General features: G+C 36.9%; 1 protein-coding gene and 1 pseudogene across 6 annotated transcripts in view; one reads left to right on the top strand and one right to left on the bottom strand.

The window, feature by feature from the left end:
- LOC121390335 (segment polarity protein dishevelled homolog DVL-3-like) overlaps positions 1-14384 on the top strand; it is a 77755-nt gene that overhangs the window by 13171 nt on the left and 50200 nt on the right. For all 6 annotated transcript variants that reach the window (XR_005960196.1, XM_041522127.1, XM_041522128.1 and 3 more), the window contains exons 4-5: positions 1182-1261; positions 6069-6137. Coding sequence is in view for 5 of the 6 variants with exons in the window: in XM_041522127.1 (XP_041378061.1) it covers positions 1182-1261; positions 6069-6137 (149 nt within the window). In the remaining variant the exon portion in view is untranslated. The remainder of the gene's footprint in view (positions 1-1181; positions 1262-6068; positions 6138-14384) is intronic.
- On the bottom strand, positions 2718-2840 carry LOC121390791 (annotated as a pseudogene).

Genomic DNA, 14384 nt, shown 5'->3' with positions numbered 1-14384 from the left:
TAAAAGCGATTTTATACTAAATTTGTGACTGTTATACATCAATAAATTCACCAACACATACAACACTAAAATACAAAAAAATCGCTTTCTCTAATGTCCTTTCCATGACATAGTATTGAACTCTGCATACTTGATTCAAGTTTTAAAACATTTTTGATGTGATTTTATAAAAATTGTCATAATTAGCTATCAAAATATACTACAGCATTCAGTCACGCTGCCGCAAACAGCTGTTGCATAATTTATTTGCAATGACATTTTTTATCATATAATTAGGCAGGGATTTACCTTGTTTTTCTTTTCTGGGGGTCTCTTGGACTCACCTCTTTCTTTTCTGGGGGTCCCAACCTGAAAACAAAGGGTCCCAAAACCACACAAATGACAGAGAGCTGCAGACAACAAATCACGTGTATACTATATATATGTTTCATTAAAGTAAATTTAACAAGCTGTGTTGTTGTATTTCCTTTCGGGAAATCAATGTCGGTATTCATTGTTTATTCTTTCAAAATCAACATTTCACTTTGATCTGTATAATTATTTGAACCATTTCCTGCAAGCTAAATGACACTCACAATACCATGCGTTGTTTATGAATCGTGCTACTTGTTTGTTAATGCAAATCAGAACATTTAACCAATGTGTTTTATTCGCCCGGGAATTTCCGATTGTGTTCGGCCTGTTGACGAGAAGTTCCGAATGATCGCATATCCGCGATCTCTTTCCGGAAATTACCAACTTTACACGATTAAGCGCAGAAAAGGATAAAGACGCAGCGTTCCAAGAGATTAAAACTTTTAGTTTTCGAGATGGGGAATCCCCATTTGAATAAGCAGTTAATAGGTAGAAAAGAAATAGTGTGTTACACAGAATGATCAATCTTTGATAGTGGACAGGGTTACTGAAAATGTCAGATATTTTATGCGTCCCACGGGACGCAGTATCTCTATTTTTGCTTGTCCAGTTAAGTTTTAGTGCGTCCTATACGCAAGTTTTGTGCGTCTGGTAAATCCCTGTAATTAGGTATTCAATTTGTCTGTATTAAATTGCCTTTGCGAGATGATCTGAAGTTCGAGCACTGAATAATATGTCATTCACATTAAAAATGTCTTGCATGGCTTAATGTTTGTAATTTTTAATTTACATGTCTGTCTAATTATTACTGTTTTATTTGTTTTCAGTGCAAATGCATCTGTAGTCAGTAGAGATGAAGCTTGTGACACGTGCACAGAAGCCGATTCTGTCCTTGGTGCTAGACGAGGTGAGATCTCTTTCTTATTTAGTCATATCATTTCCCAGGGCATCTAAATTATGGTAGCCCCACTCCCATGGCTAGTGATATTCACTGTTGGGATAGTAAATAACTACTATTGCCATGCTCGATGGCTAGTGAATGATTTTGGTCAAATGTTGCAGATAAGTCTTATTTTGTAAATATGAATATTCTGCCCCAACCTCAACCCCAACCCACCATTGTTAGTGTTTAAGCTCTGTCTTCCTCTTAGGTGACATATCTGATTATTACTATTATTTAGTAAAATTTTATTAACTTAAAGTAAACTTTTAATTGTGGCCAGTATATTTTTTAAATCGCTGATCCCATGTCTAATGGCTTCCATTTGTTTTTATACCTTTATATAGTGGACTATAAATAGCAAATATTACCCACATGGCGAAGTCTGGGCGAGTTGTATAAATTTTGTATGCACCAGCAGGTGCGTTATTACTTGATAAATGCAACCCCTGCAATTGCCCACGATAATCGGCAATGCCATGGAGATTGCTGTGGAGTTTTTAATTCTGTATGACACTTTTTTTTTTTGCCTTGGAATATATTCAGGTTCTTTTCAATGGCATGTTTTTTTACTGTGGACATTTTCTTAATTACTTAGTGCGTGGTCGGTCTAGGATAGATCCCCGTCGGTGGGCCCATGAGGCTATTTTTCGTTCTGGCCAGTGGACCATGACCGGTATATCAAAGGCCGTAGTATGTGCTATCCTGTCTGTGGGATAGTGCATATAAAAAATCCCTTGCTGCTATTCGAAAAAGAGTAGCCCATGAAGTGGTGACAGCGGGTATCCTCTCTCAATATCTGTGTGGTCCTTAACCATATGTCTAATGCCATATAACCGTAAATAAAATGTGTTGAGTTGTAAATGATGTCACTTCAGTAAGTGACATCATCTTCCCTAGTCTAAGCTGTGTGCATTTACATGTCTCTTTGAGTAATGTTCTAAGTAATTATCAGATTTTTACATTATTTGATGCTGGGTAATAATAAAATACTACACTTGTTTTCGCTAGTCAACATTTATACAAAACAGATACTAACACACGAAGTTCACTTGTTTTGTATTATTGGTCTGGTTTGTAAGATTGGCCTAATACAGGTACTAAAACTGATCTGTTTTGTTAGATTGGCCTAATGCAGGTATTAAATACAGACCTGTTTGTTTTGTTAGTTTGGCCTAATACAGGTACTAATACTGGTCTGTTTTGTTAGAATGACCTAATACAGTTATTAATACTGGTCTGTTTTGTTAGAATGGCCTAATACAGGTACTAATACTGGTCTGTTAGAATGGCCTAATACAGTTAGTTAAACTGGTATGTTTTGTTATAATGGCCTAATACAGGTATTAATACTGGTCTGTTTTGTTATAATGGCCTAGTACAGGTACTTTTTTTTTTTTTTTATATATTTTGTTTAGAGTAGCCCCCGTAGAGGCAATTAAAAATTGTGCTAGCCGCCCAGTTAAGGGCGTCTGCACGGGGTATTGGGAATAGTTTTCAACTAGCAATAACCACGCCTCGGATACACCTCACTGGCTATGGTATTTTTTTTTTTTTTTTTTAATATATTTCAGGCAGGTCCCGAACATGCCGGGTGCCCCATTTATTTCATAAAGCCTCCTTATTTACAATAAACCAGGTTCTAGTGCTGGTCTATTTTGTTAGATTGGCCTAATACAGGTACTAATACGGGTCTGTTTTGTTAGATTGGCCTAATACAGGTACTGATACTGGTCTGTTTTGTTATAATGGCCTAGTACAGGTACTAATACTGGTATATTTTGTTAATTTGGCCTAATACAGGTACTAATACTGATATGTTTTGTTAGAATGACCTAATACAGGTATTAATACTGGTCTATTTTGTTAGAATGGCCTAATACAGGTACTAATACTGGTCTGTTAGAATGGCTAATACAGGTAGTTATACTGGTATGTTTTGTTATAATGGCCTAATACAGGTATTAATACTGGTCTGTTTTGTTATAATGGCCTAGTACAGGTACTAATACTAATCTATTTTGTTAGATTGGCCTAATACAGGTACTAATACGGGTCTGTTTTGTTAGATTGGCCTAATACAGGTACTGATACTGGTCTGTTTTGTTATAATGGCCTAATACAGGTACTGATACTGGTCTGTTTTGTTAGATTGGCCTAATACAGGTACTGATACTGGTCTGTTTTGTTAGATTGGCCTAATACAGGTATTAATACTGGTCTGTTTGGTTAGTTTGGCCTAATACAGGTACTAGTACTGGTCTGTTTTGTTACATTGGTCTAATACGGGTATTAATACTGGTCTGTTTTGTTAGAATGGCCTAATACAGATAATAATGTTTTGTTAGTTTGGCCTAATACAGGTACTAATGTTTTTTTAGAATGGCCTGTATTAATATAGGTATCTTTTCGATTCACCTAATAAAGGTATTATTTGTTAGTTTGGCCTAATACAGGTACTAATGTTTTTTTAGAATGGCCGGTATTAATATAGGTATCTTTTCGATTCACCTAATAAAGGTATTATTTGTTAGATTGGCCCAATGCAGGTACTAATACTGGTCTGTTTTGTTAGATTGGCCTAATACAGGTACTAATGTTTTGTTAGTTTGGCCTAATACAGGTACTGATGTTTTTTTAGAATGGCCTGTATTAATATAGGTATCTTTTGTTAGATTCACCTAATAAAGGTATTATTTGTTAGATTGGCTCAATGCAGGTACTAATACTGGTCTGTTTTGTTAGAATGGCCTAATACAGGTAATAATGTTTTGTTAGTTTGGCCTAATACAGGTACTAATGTTTTTTTAGAATGGCCTGTATTAATATAGGTATCTTTTGTTAGATTCACCTAATAAAGGTATTATTTGTTAGAATGGCCTAATACAGGTACTAATACTGGTCTGTTTTGTTAGAATGGCCTAATACAAGTAATAATGTTTTGTTAGTTTGGCCTAATACAGGTACTAATGTTTTTTTAGAATGGCCTGTATTAATATAGGTATCTTTTGTTAGATTCACCTAATAAAGGTATTATTTGTTAGTTTGGCCTAATGCAGGTACTAATACTGGTCTGTTTTGTTAGAATGGCCTAATACAGGTAATAATGTTTTGTTAGTTTGGCCTAATACAGGTACTAATGGTTTTTTTAGAATGGCCTGTATTAATATAGGTATCTTTTGTTCGATTCACCTAATAAAGGTATTATTTGTTACATTGGCCCAATGCAGGTGTGCTTTATTGTCTCCCTGCATGGCTGAACAACATGTATGAGATAAAACTAGAAGATTAACCGTGTATTCTTCGTCTGTCCGAGCCGAGACTAAGAGGGATTAAACTATCATGTTCTGTAACAGTAGCCCATCTCCTGCTTTTGGTGGTTAAATTGTTAGGTTTCATGTTATAGTGAACGTGTAATTTCAAGTTATGGATTCATGGCCAGACTTCTATTTGGCTGTTTTAGTGCGTATTCCTCACAGAAAGGTATTTTTAGTAAACGATTTAGTGTCATTTAATTGCTTATTTATTATATCTCTTATATCTGTTAACATAAAAAAGTTGAAGGTTTTTTTTTTTCTTTAATGATACCACTTCAGCACATTGATTTATTACTTGGCTACTGGATGTCAAAACATTTGTCGAGCTAGCTCTGCCACTAGACAAATTCGGCAATTGCAAATTTTTAAAACAGTTGGCAAATTTTATTTTAATTTGGTGAAATGTCTAGCCAGAGGACTAGGCATATTTATCTAGCCCTGTGCAAAAGCTGGCTTATTCAGTCTAGTGTGCAAGAAATGTATGTATACATGTTTGACATGTAAGAGTCTGTAGTTAAATATGTCGTCTTTTTCATTCATTTCTGTGCTGAATGTGTGCACTGATAGGTAACATTTTAATAGTATTTAATAATAATAATTATGAGTGGCATCCCTTTGTGTTTGTACTTGACGGTCACAGTTCATCAGATAAAAAGCCTGGAGTTCAACCTTCTCTTAAACCTATTTTTAAAGGCCAGTCTAGGGATTTACACAAAACAGCCTTTATGGACAAGTGGCCTTTTTTGTAGAGTTTTTAGCTTGTATTCAATTGCAGTTGAAGCATGTTGTCCTGGGCATCTCAATTGTTTGAGCAGTCAGTTCAGGACAGAGGTCAAGTGGTTAGTGAGAGAATAGTCAGTATAGTGACCTTTACTGTCCATCTTAACTTTGTAATGTTATTAGATTATGTTGATTGTAAAAATAATCTTTTAAAAATCTTTTAAAATTTTCCTTCAAAAAGTGATGGGATGACGTGTGATTTGGTTGATAACATGTATTAACCCTGCATTGTTCTGGTCCTGTTCACAAAAACCTGTATCGACCCCTGGGTGCTATGAGCTTAATGTTAATGTTATGAGCCGTTTATGACACTCTTTATGCATGTAGCGCTTGCTTGATGCACTATCGGTTTGGGATCGATCCCCAGCAACTCAAAATTCTGAGGTATTTTCCATTGAAAAACTTGAGGTCTGAGTTGTCTTCTTTTTCTTGTTAATAAATCGCTTGATTCACTCTGGTGAATGTCATGTGCATGTGGGAAATATGAATTGAGGAATACACTATATACAGTGTACATACAGTATGTTGACTAGCTTGTGAATGTTGTATACTAGTGGTGTATGGCTGAAAGCTTATGGATTCTGTGTACTATTCACTGTACAACATATGACTGTTATGTACTGTTTGCCTTATAGCATGTGAATGCCATGTATTGACTGGTTTCCTCTTTGTTGTAGACCGCCACACGCAAAGTCGCGTGTCTCACCACACAAACCCTAGTCAAATGCGAGACCGGCATAATAATGGTAAGTAGCGTGCTAATTAGTAGGCAGTGTGTTAAGCCAGCAGTGCTTGTCACCTACAAATTTAGAATTGTTTTTGTCGTAGGCAAAATGCTAACCTAGGTTAATTTTGAGCCTGCCTGCAGCTAATTTGAACCAGTAACTTTTACAAGAAATAAAGCCAAAAATGATCACTTAACCAATGGCAAACATTTTTATCCTCGGCAAAAAGACTTCTCAGTAAAACTCCTAACATTCGGCAGTTCGTGTTGCAGACCTATACAGAAATTGCTGTTAGTAACCATTAATTTCGAGTCCTGACAAGGTTAGAGCTGAAAATTCAAAATTTGAATGATCTAAAACGGGATTATGCAAGAAAGAAAAAAATTGCATTGCGTTTTGGTTTTCATAACTTTTTTTTATGTTATTGTAAAACAAAATAAAAATTAATTTTACTTGGACATCAAGGCTCGAAATTTATGGAACAGGTGCCAAATGCTGCTCAAAATGCAGGATATGCTTTCTAATAATCAAGTGTTCAAGATTAAACATTTTGGGCAGTATTCCAGTTGGATACTAACATTTCAAAATCTGGTATCCCATCTGAGAATTTAGTATCCCACTTAAATGAAATTCGTAAATAACATCGTAACAAACTTTGGACAACACTGTTACTTAACTTCACCAGTAAATTACTACTTTCATTGTTTCAGCGAAAAATAAAAACCAACAACATTATATGGTATCCCAGTGGGATACTGGGTTATTGAAGTCTGGTATCCAAAATTTAATTCTGGTATCCCCAGGATACCGGAATACCGTTAATCTAGAACACTGTAATCAGTTTCACTGGGAGCTTTTGCTTTCTATCATAAATGTGACAGTATTTATATATCAAGAATTATTGATTGAGAGAAGCAGTTTTTCTCGTCTTCCACATCACTGTTATAGAACCAGACTAATTTCTAAAACTGCATATCAATTTCTAACATTTATTTACGTCTTGAAATCAAGATTGCTTCCTACTCCACTAAATGAATTTCAAGCCTTGAATGGGAGAAGGATTATGCCAGATAAAACTGTATAACAGATATATGCATGAAATTATTAATTCCTGCAATTTATGGAGCTCTTCTCGAATTGATCAGATGGTGGGGTGGGGGGTGGTGAAGGTTGGGGCTATCACCTTACAAGTGCTATCCTGTCTGTAGGATGGTGTATATAAAAGATTCCTTGCTATTAATGGAAAAATGTGGCAGGTTTCCTCTCTAAGACTATATGACAAAATTACCAAATCTTTGACATCCAATAGCCAATGATTAATTAGCGGTGCCATTAAACAAAACAAACTTTAAAGTTTTTTAAACCACCTACTTCTCCCCCATTGATCAATGTTGAAACAGCTCATAGTATTTTATGCAACAATCTGATTAAAATGGAGCTTGTACAGTTATATACAGTGAAACTCCTCTAAACCGGACACCCGCTGGTTTTAAGAGGTATCTGGTTTAGAGAGGTTAATTTCTGTACTGATATTTAAAAAAGGACCATAAAAAATGTCTGTTTTGGGGGGTAATTCTGGTTTACAGAGGGTCTGGTTTTGAGAGGTTTCACTACCTGATAACATCACCAAATTATCCTTATTGTTGTCTGTACATACAATGTGTTTCTTGTCTTAATATACACCTGGAAATTAGTTGAGCATCACCTGAATTGCATTGCAGCCAAAAAGGCGTCTAGCACTGGCACCATAAACTTTACAAGCCATTCCACAAAGCTGTAGTCGTAATGATTAATGATTAATATATTCTTTGCAAAGAAGTGCGAATTAGTTAAATAATAAATTGGTTACTAACTTTTTGAAACATCTTGGATGTATTCATTGGTATCGGACATCTATGAAGTAGCCTAACTTTGTCAGTTTGTGTGCTAAGCGAAAATTGCCGAATGCATAAGACATGAAAGTTATCTCCCGTATTTTTGTGTGAAGGTCGTATGGCCTGGAATGTTTTTCACCAAACGCTGAGTTTCATAAAAGGTATTTGGTATATGCAGGGTTTCTGCCAGAGGGTAAAACGGGTATGGTGCCATACCCAAATGTTATTTTTTTAATGTTAACTTTTTCACAAAATTAATTACTCTTATCATTACTATATGATTTTCTTAACCCTAACCCTAAACGTAACCCATTTTCATTCAGGGGGATGCCCTCACACTCCCTATTGACTGTGGTTGCATTCAATTCCTAGTGCCATACCCAAAAATTTCTTTCTGGCAGAAAAATTTAGATCTATTTTTACACAATAAGTTAGTATCTTTCTTAGAAAATTATCAAATCATCATCTAACTGCCATTTGACATCTACGTTGGTGGCTTACAACTGCGTTGTGGAACAGGCTAGCGATCGTAGACAAAAATTAAGGTCACGATGGAAGGTATGTACGGTGATGGTAGTGCTAAGATAGCTTCGTGGAACGGAGCCCAGAACTACATTAGATTTCTTAACAAGAAACTATTCAGTAGGTTATTTGATGAAGTCATTAAAAGGGTCGTTTAGTCTGCACTATAGCCAATGTATTTTTTGTGCTGGGGTGTCGTTAAACATACATTCATTTCTTTAGTCTGGGTCATGTTAAAATGACCGAGAACTCTTTTACTCTAGTTCTTTTACAGTGTTCCGACTACAAACAATAGATGGTCATTGCACCCTTCTCCAGTTCTTTTTAACCTAGATTGGTTTATTTGCCCTGACAGGTGTTTTACAGTCCATATTTTTTTATCTGTCTCGATCTGACATTGGTAAACCTCAAGTTGTCTCAGGGTAATGAAGATATATCAGACTTCGAAAATGTGTCAGTAGGAGATTGAGACTGTTCTGAAGGAAGAGTCTGTACTTTAGTCAGTAAAGATTGTTTTGTTTAACGACACCACTAGAGAGCACGTTGATTAATTATCGGCTGTTGGATGTCAAACTTATGATAATTCTGACACATAGTCAACAGAGGAAACCTGTGCTTCGTTTTTCCTAATGCAGCAAGAGAACTTTTATATACACTTTCCAACAGACAGGAAAGCACATACCACGGCCTTTGACCAGTAGTGGTGCACTGGTTGGAATGAGAAAAACTACAATCAGTTGAATGGATCCAAATGTTTGCAGGGATAGCTCTGCCGCTCGCCAAATTTGCCAGTTGCGAATTTTAAGAACAATTGGCAAATTTTATTTTAATTTGGCGAACAAATTACATGTAATAACTGGTATTTTGTTGAAAAAAACCTTATTTTTGGCCTTTTTAAAGATAATTTGGCAAAATGTTTCACTCATCTAGAGCTGGCCCTAGTTTGACATCCAATAGCTGATAATTTATACATCAATATGCTCTAGTGGTGTCATTAAACAAAACAAACATTTTTCCTCTCTAAGACTATGTCAAAATTACCAAATGTTTGACATTCAGTAGCTGATGATTTATATATCAGTGTGCTCTAGTGGTGTCATTAAACAAAACAAACATTTTTCCTCTCTAAGACTATGTCAAAATTACCAAATGTTTGACATTCAGTAGCTGATGATTTATACATCAGTGTGCTCTAGTGGTGTCATTAAACAAAACACACTTTTTCCTCTCTAAGACTATCTGTCAAAATTACCAAATGTTTGACATCTAATAGCTGATGATTTATACATCAATATGCTCTAGTGGTGTCGTTATTGTTTTCTTCATTACTCATCTGTCTGTCCCACATATAGTTTTCCAGACTTTTTTTTCTTCTTTTTTTTCCCTCTTCACAATGTCTCAAGACCTTTTGACAAAATTAATGACTTATCACTACTTAACCCTAACCCTAAACTTAAGCCATGGGTTTCCTGGGGCAGGCCTTCCATACCCCTACACACATTGTAAATATTCAATTTCATAGCACCATACCCCAAAATATCTTCCTGGCAGAAACACTGCAAGATACTTAGCAAAAAAAATAATTGTATCTGACTTTATTGTGTAGTTACAGATCGAGTTTGACATTCATGGAGATTTGACGATTCTTAACAAATTACGGATTCTCATACTGATATTTAAAAAGGGACCATGACAGTCACCCAGTTCTGATGGAAGTCTGGTTTAATATAGGTCCACTGGCCTCGGTGGTGTCATGGTTAGGCCATCGGTCTACAGGCTGGTAGGTACTGGGTTCGGATTTCAGTTGAGGCATGGGTTTTTTAATCCAGATACCGGCTCCAAACCCTGAGTGAGTGCTCCGCAAGGCTCAATGGGTAGGTGTAAACCACTTGCACCGACCAGTGATCCATAACTGGTTCAACAAAGGCCATAGTTTGTGCTATCTTGCCTGTGGGAAGCACAAATAAAAGATCCCTTGCTGCTAATCGTAAAGAGTAACCCATGTAGTGACGACAACGGGTTTCCTTTCAAAATCTGTGTGGTCCTTAACCATGTGTCTGACACCATATAACCGTAAATAAAATGTGTTGAGTTTCTTTCTTTGCTGTAACAGTATTCTCATACTGATATTTTAAAAAAGGACCATGACAGTCACCCAGTTCTGATGGAAATCTGGTTTATTATGGGTTCAGTTTTGAGAGAATCATTATATATATGTCACATTCGTTGGTCACAAAGGAAAACTAGGTCACAAATACATCCTACACACTATCTCTCACTACTCAGCCAAATCATTTTCTCCTCGTTAATAATGCATTAAGCAGTTTGACAGAATGTGTTTTTTATGTAATTGTTAAACACACTGACATGACGTTCTGATTGAATGAATCTGCCATAAAAGACTCCCCGTTCTGTGAAAAGTGTTGCACCCTGCGTACGCAATTGGGGATTGAGGCATAAAAACATAATCGACTGTTACGCTTGATTTCCTCGTCATTATCAGCCTGTCATTGGGTCGTTGGTTTTTATGACTTGTCTAGAATACATTTATTGCAGTCACTTTAGTCGCTCTTTTCACATTGATGGTGGTGGCGTTTGTTAACCTATTTTATTGGATTAAAAGAGACTGTCTCGAGTTTTGTAACGTTACTATATATGATGTTTTTATTATATAGCATGTTTGCAAGATTTGCATTGGTGTCTTGTGAATAGTGAAAAGTAATTTTATAGGAAATTAACCCCTGCAAGTGCTCACGGCAATTGGCAATACCAGGGAGATTGCCGTAGTGGTTTTAATGAACCTTTTTGCCTTGGACTATTCAGGATTTTTTTTAATGTCATGTTTTTGGCCATGGACATTTTCTTAATTACAGGGGTTGGAAAATAGAATTAAGCACTAGAGGTACTAATTTTTCACACACTATTCCAAACTCTGCCCTTAGCCCTTAGGCCTTAGCCCATGCTCTCCTATTTCTAGCAGGCCATAATTTTTCAAGTCTGCTGTTTTAAAAAAATTAATTAAAAAATGAGCAGGTCATATTTTACTTAAATTTTACTTGTTCATGTCTATCTATGTATTTTGGACTGACACTCTGGAAGTATGGCATAATGTAGCCAGTTGGTAGAGTGCTCGTCTGAGGTGCAACGAGTCACAGGATTGATAACCCTCTATGGATCTAGATTTTTCCCATTCCAAACATTTCCCAATGATTGGTACATCAAAGGTCGTGATATGTGCTGTCCTGTGGATAAATAATGCATAAATAAGATCCCATGCTGCTTAATTACAAAAAGAGCAGCTTATATAGTGGCAGTCGACTCTTTCTCTCTCTCCCTCTCCCTCTCCCTCTCCCTCTCTCTCTCTCTCTCTCTCTCTCTCTCTCTCTCTCTCTCTCTCTCTCTATATATATTTTCTCTATATATATATATTCTCTCTCTCTCTCTATATATATATATATATATCTCTCTCTCTCTCTCTCTCTCTCTCTCTCTCTCTCTCTCTCTCTCTCTCTCTCTCTCTCTCTCTCTCTCTCTCTCTCTCTCTCCATCCAGAGGTAGGATCTACCTTAGTAGAGTACTCGTTTGAGGTGTTTTGGTTGTGGGATCGAACCCCCTCAGTGGACCCATCACAACTGATGCACCATGACTGGTGTATCAAAGGGCATGGTATGTGTTGTCCTGTGTGGGGAAAATGCTTATAAAAATCCCATGCTGCTAATGGAAATATGTAGTGGGTTTCATCTAAGATTGGGACAGGACTTAGCCCAGTGGTAAGATGCTCGCTTGTTGCGAGGTTGGTTTGGGATATTTCTTGTTCCAGCCAGTGCACCACAACTAGTATATCAAAGGCCATGGTATGTGCTATCTTGTCTGTGGGAAAGTGCATATAAACTCCCTTGCTGCGTTAGAAAAAATTAAATGAGTTTCCTCTGATGACTATATGTCAAAACTACCAAATGTTTGACATCCAATAACCGATGATTCATAAATCAATGTGCTCTAGTGGTGTCGTTAAACAAACCAAACTTTTTTAAATTTAAGATTATGTGATAATTTATGATTAATAATTAAAACACTGAGCCAAACAAAATACTTAATTTTTTCTTTCTTTCTCTTGCCCAAATGTTTATGTAATCGAATATTACAAACCACATGGCTGTATTTTAAAGTACGCTGTGGTGTCATTAAAAAATAATACTTTCTTCTTTGAGTACGATATAAATGAAATTGTCATTAATTTCTGCTTAATTTTCGGTCCCCATTATGTTAGTTCCTTTTGTTGATTTCTGTCCCAGCTCTTTTGACTGTAACAGGAAGTAGCTCCCCTTCAACATGTTTTTCATGCCCGTTTCATTGCTTATGCAACCACTGTTTTTCTAGACTTTCTACAAGTACCTGTATATTTACAAGCACTTGTATGTGTACGGGTGCGGGACGTAGCCCAGTGATAAAGTGCATGCTTGATGCGTGGTCGGTTTGGGATCGATCCCCATCGGTGGGCCCATTGGGCTATTCTTCCTTTCAACCAGTGCACCATGACTGGTATATTATAGGCTGTGGTACGTGATACCTTTTTCCATTAGTAGCAAGGGATCTTTTATATTTACCATCCCACAGACAGGATAGCACATACCACAGCCTTTGATATACCAGTTGTGGTGCACTGACTGCATGTTACAGTGGCAGAAACTCGGGACAGTCGCTTTATTTACATTTGTGAGATGAACTGGATAATATGACAACACATATCGCTCTGCATTCATGTGTTTGGCTGGATTTAGCTCAATCGGTTGAGTGCTCGCTTGAGGTGCTTGCGTCGCAGGATCGAACCACTTTGGTGGATCCATTCAACTGATTGGGTTTTTTCTCGTTCTATCCAGTGCACCACAACTGGTCAATGGCCGTGATATGTGCTTTTCTGTCTGTGGGAAAGTGCATATAAAAGATCCCTTGCTGCATTAATTTTTTTTAGCGAGTTTCCTCTATTGACAACGAGTCAGAATTACCAAATGTTTGACATCCAATAGCTGATGATTAACTAATAAATGTGCTCTAGTGGTGTCGTTAAACAAAACAAGCTTAATTCATTTAAGTGTTTAGCCCTTAGCCAGTCTAGATAGGCAATCTGGAATGAAAAAAGATACATCCAGACAGACCTAGCACCAGTTTGTTTTCAGTGTGAGTGTGTGTACAGCCAAGAGTCGTTGGCTGAATTGCTCCTGACAGGCCAGTCAGATATTTTCTAATGGACTGTCATGAATTCACCAAACATGAAAGGCTGGAGGCCCGGCTGCAAAGAAGCCAGACACACTATGTGCATGGCTTATTAATAAGATATATTGCCTGCCTGTCTCTCTATCTCTCTCTCTCTTTCCCTCTCACTCTCTGACTCCTCTTTGCTCTCTAACAACAGGGCATTCTGGGACTGGGTGCGCATCTTGTGCAGATGTTTCATGTGCGAGTGTTTTACGAGGGTAGTGTGCCAGGCAGCGATTTCTTAGAACAACATGGCAACTCTTTGAATGCTTAGTTAAACAAATACAGCACTTGGCATTGCTTTAATATACAGCGTGTAAATACCGCTCATTATTTCCTGCCGTCTGGTAAATGAAAACACAGCGGTGATTTATATACAAACTCTATTGGAGGGGATTGTAAAGCAAATAACACAGACAGCATGCACTGCATTCATTTTGTTTAAACTCTTTGATTGCTGGTTAAAATTGGAAGAGAGATACCTGCCGTGATCCCTGCCACTGGCAAAATTATTTTAGATGTTTGGGTGATTTTAATTACTAGTGTGATAGCGGGGAGACCCCAATTTATATTTGGACTTAAATAAAAGTTAACATTTGTTTTGTCTAATGACAGC

The sequence above is a fragment of the Gigantopelta aegis genome, chromosome 15 (genome assembly GCF_016097555.1).
Source record: "Gigantopelta aegis isolate Gae_Host chromosome 15, Gae_host_genome, whole genome shotgun sequence".
NCBI lineage: Eukaryota > Metazoa > Mollusca > Gastropoda > Neomphalida > Peltospiridae > Gigantopelta > Gigantopelta aegis.
This window is presented reverse-complemented; position numbering and strand designations above follow the sequence as displayed.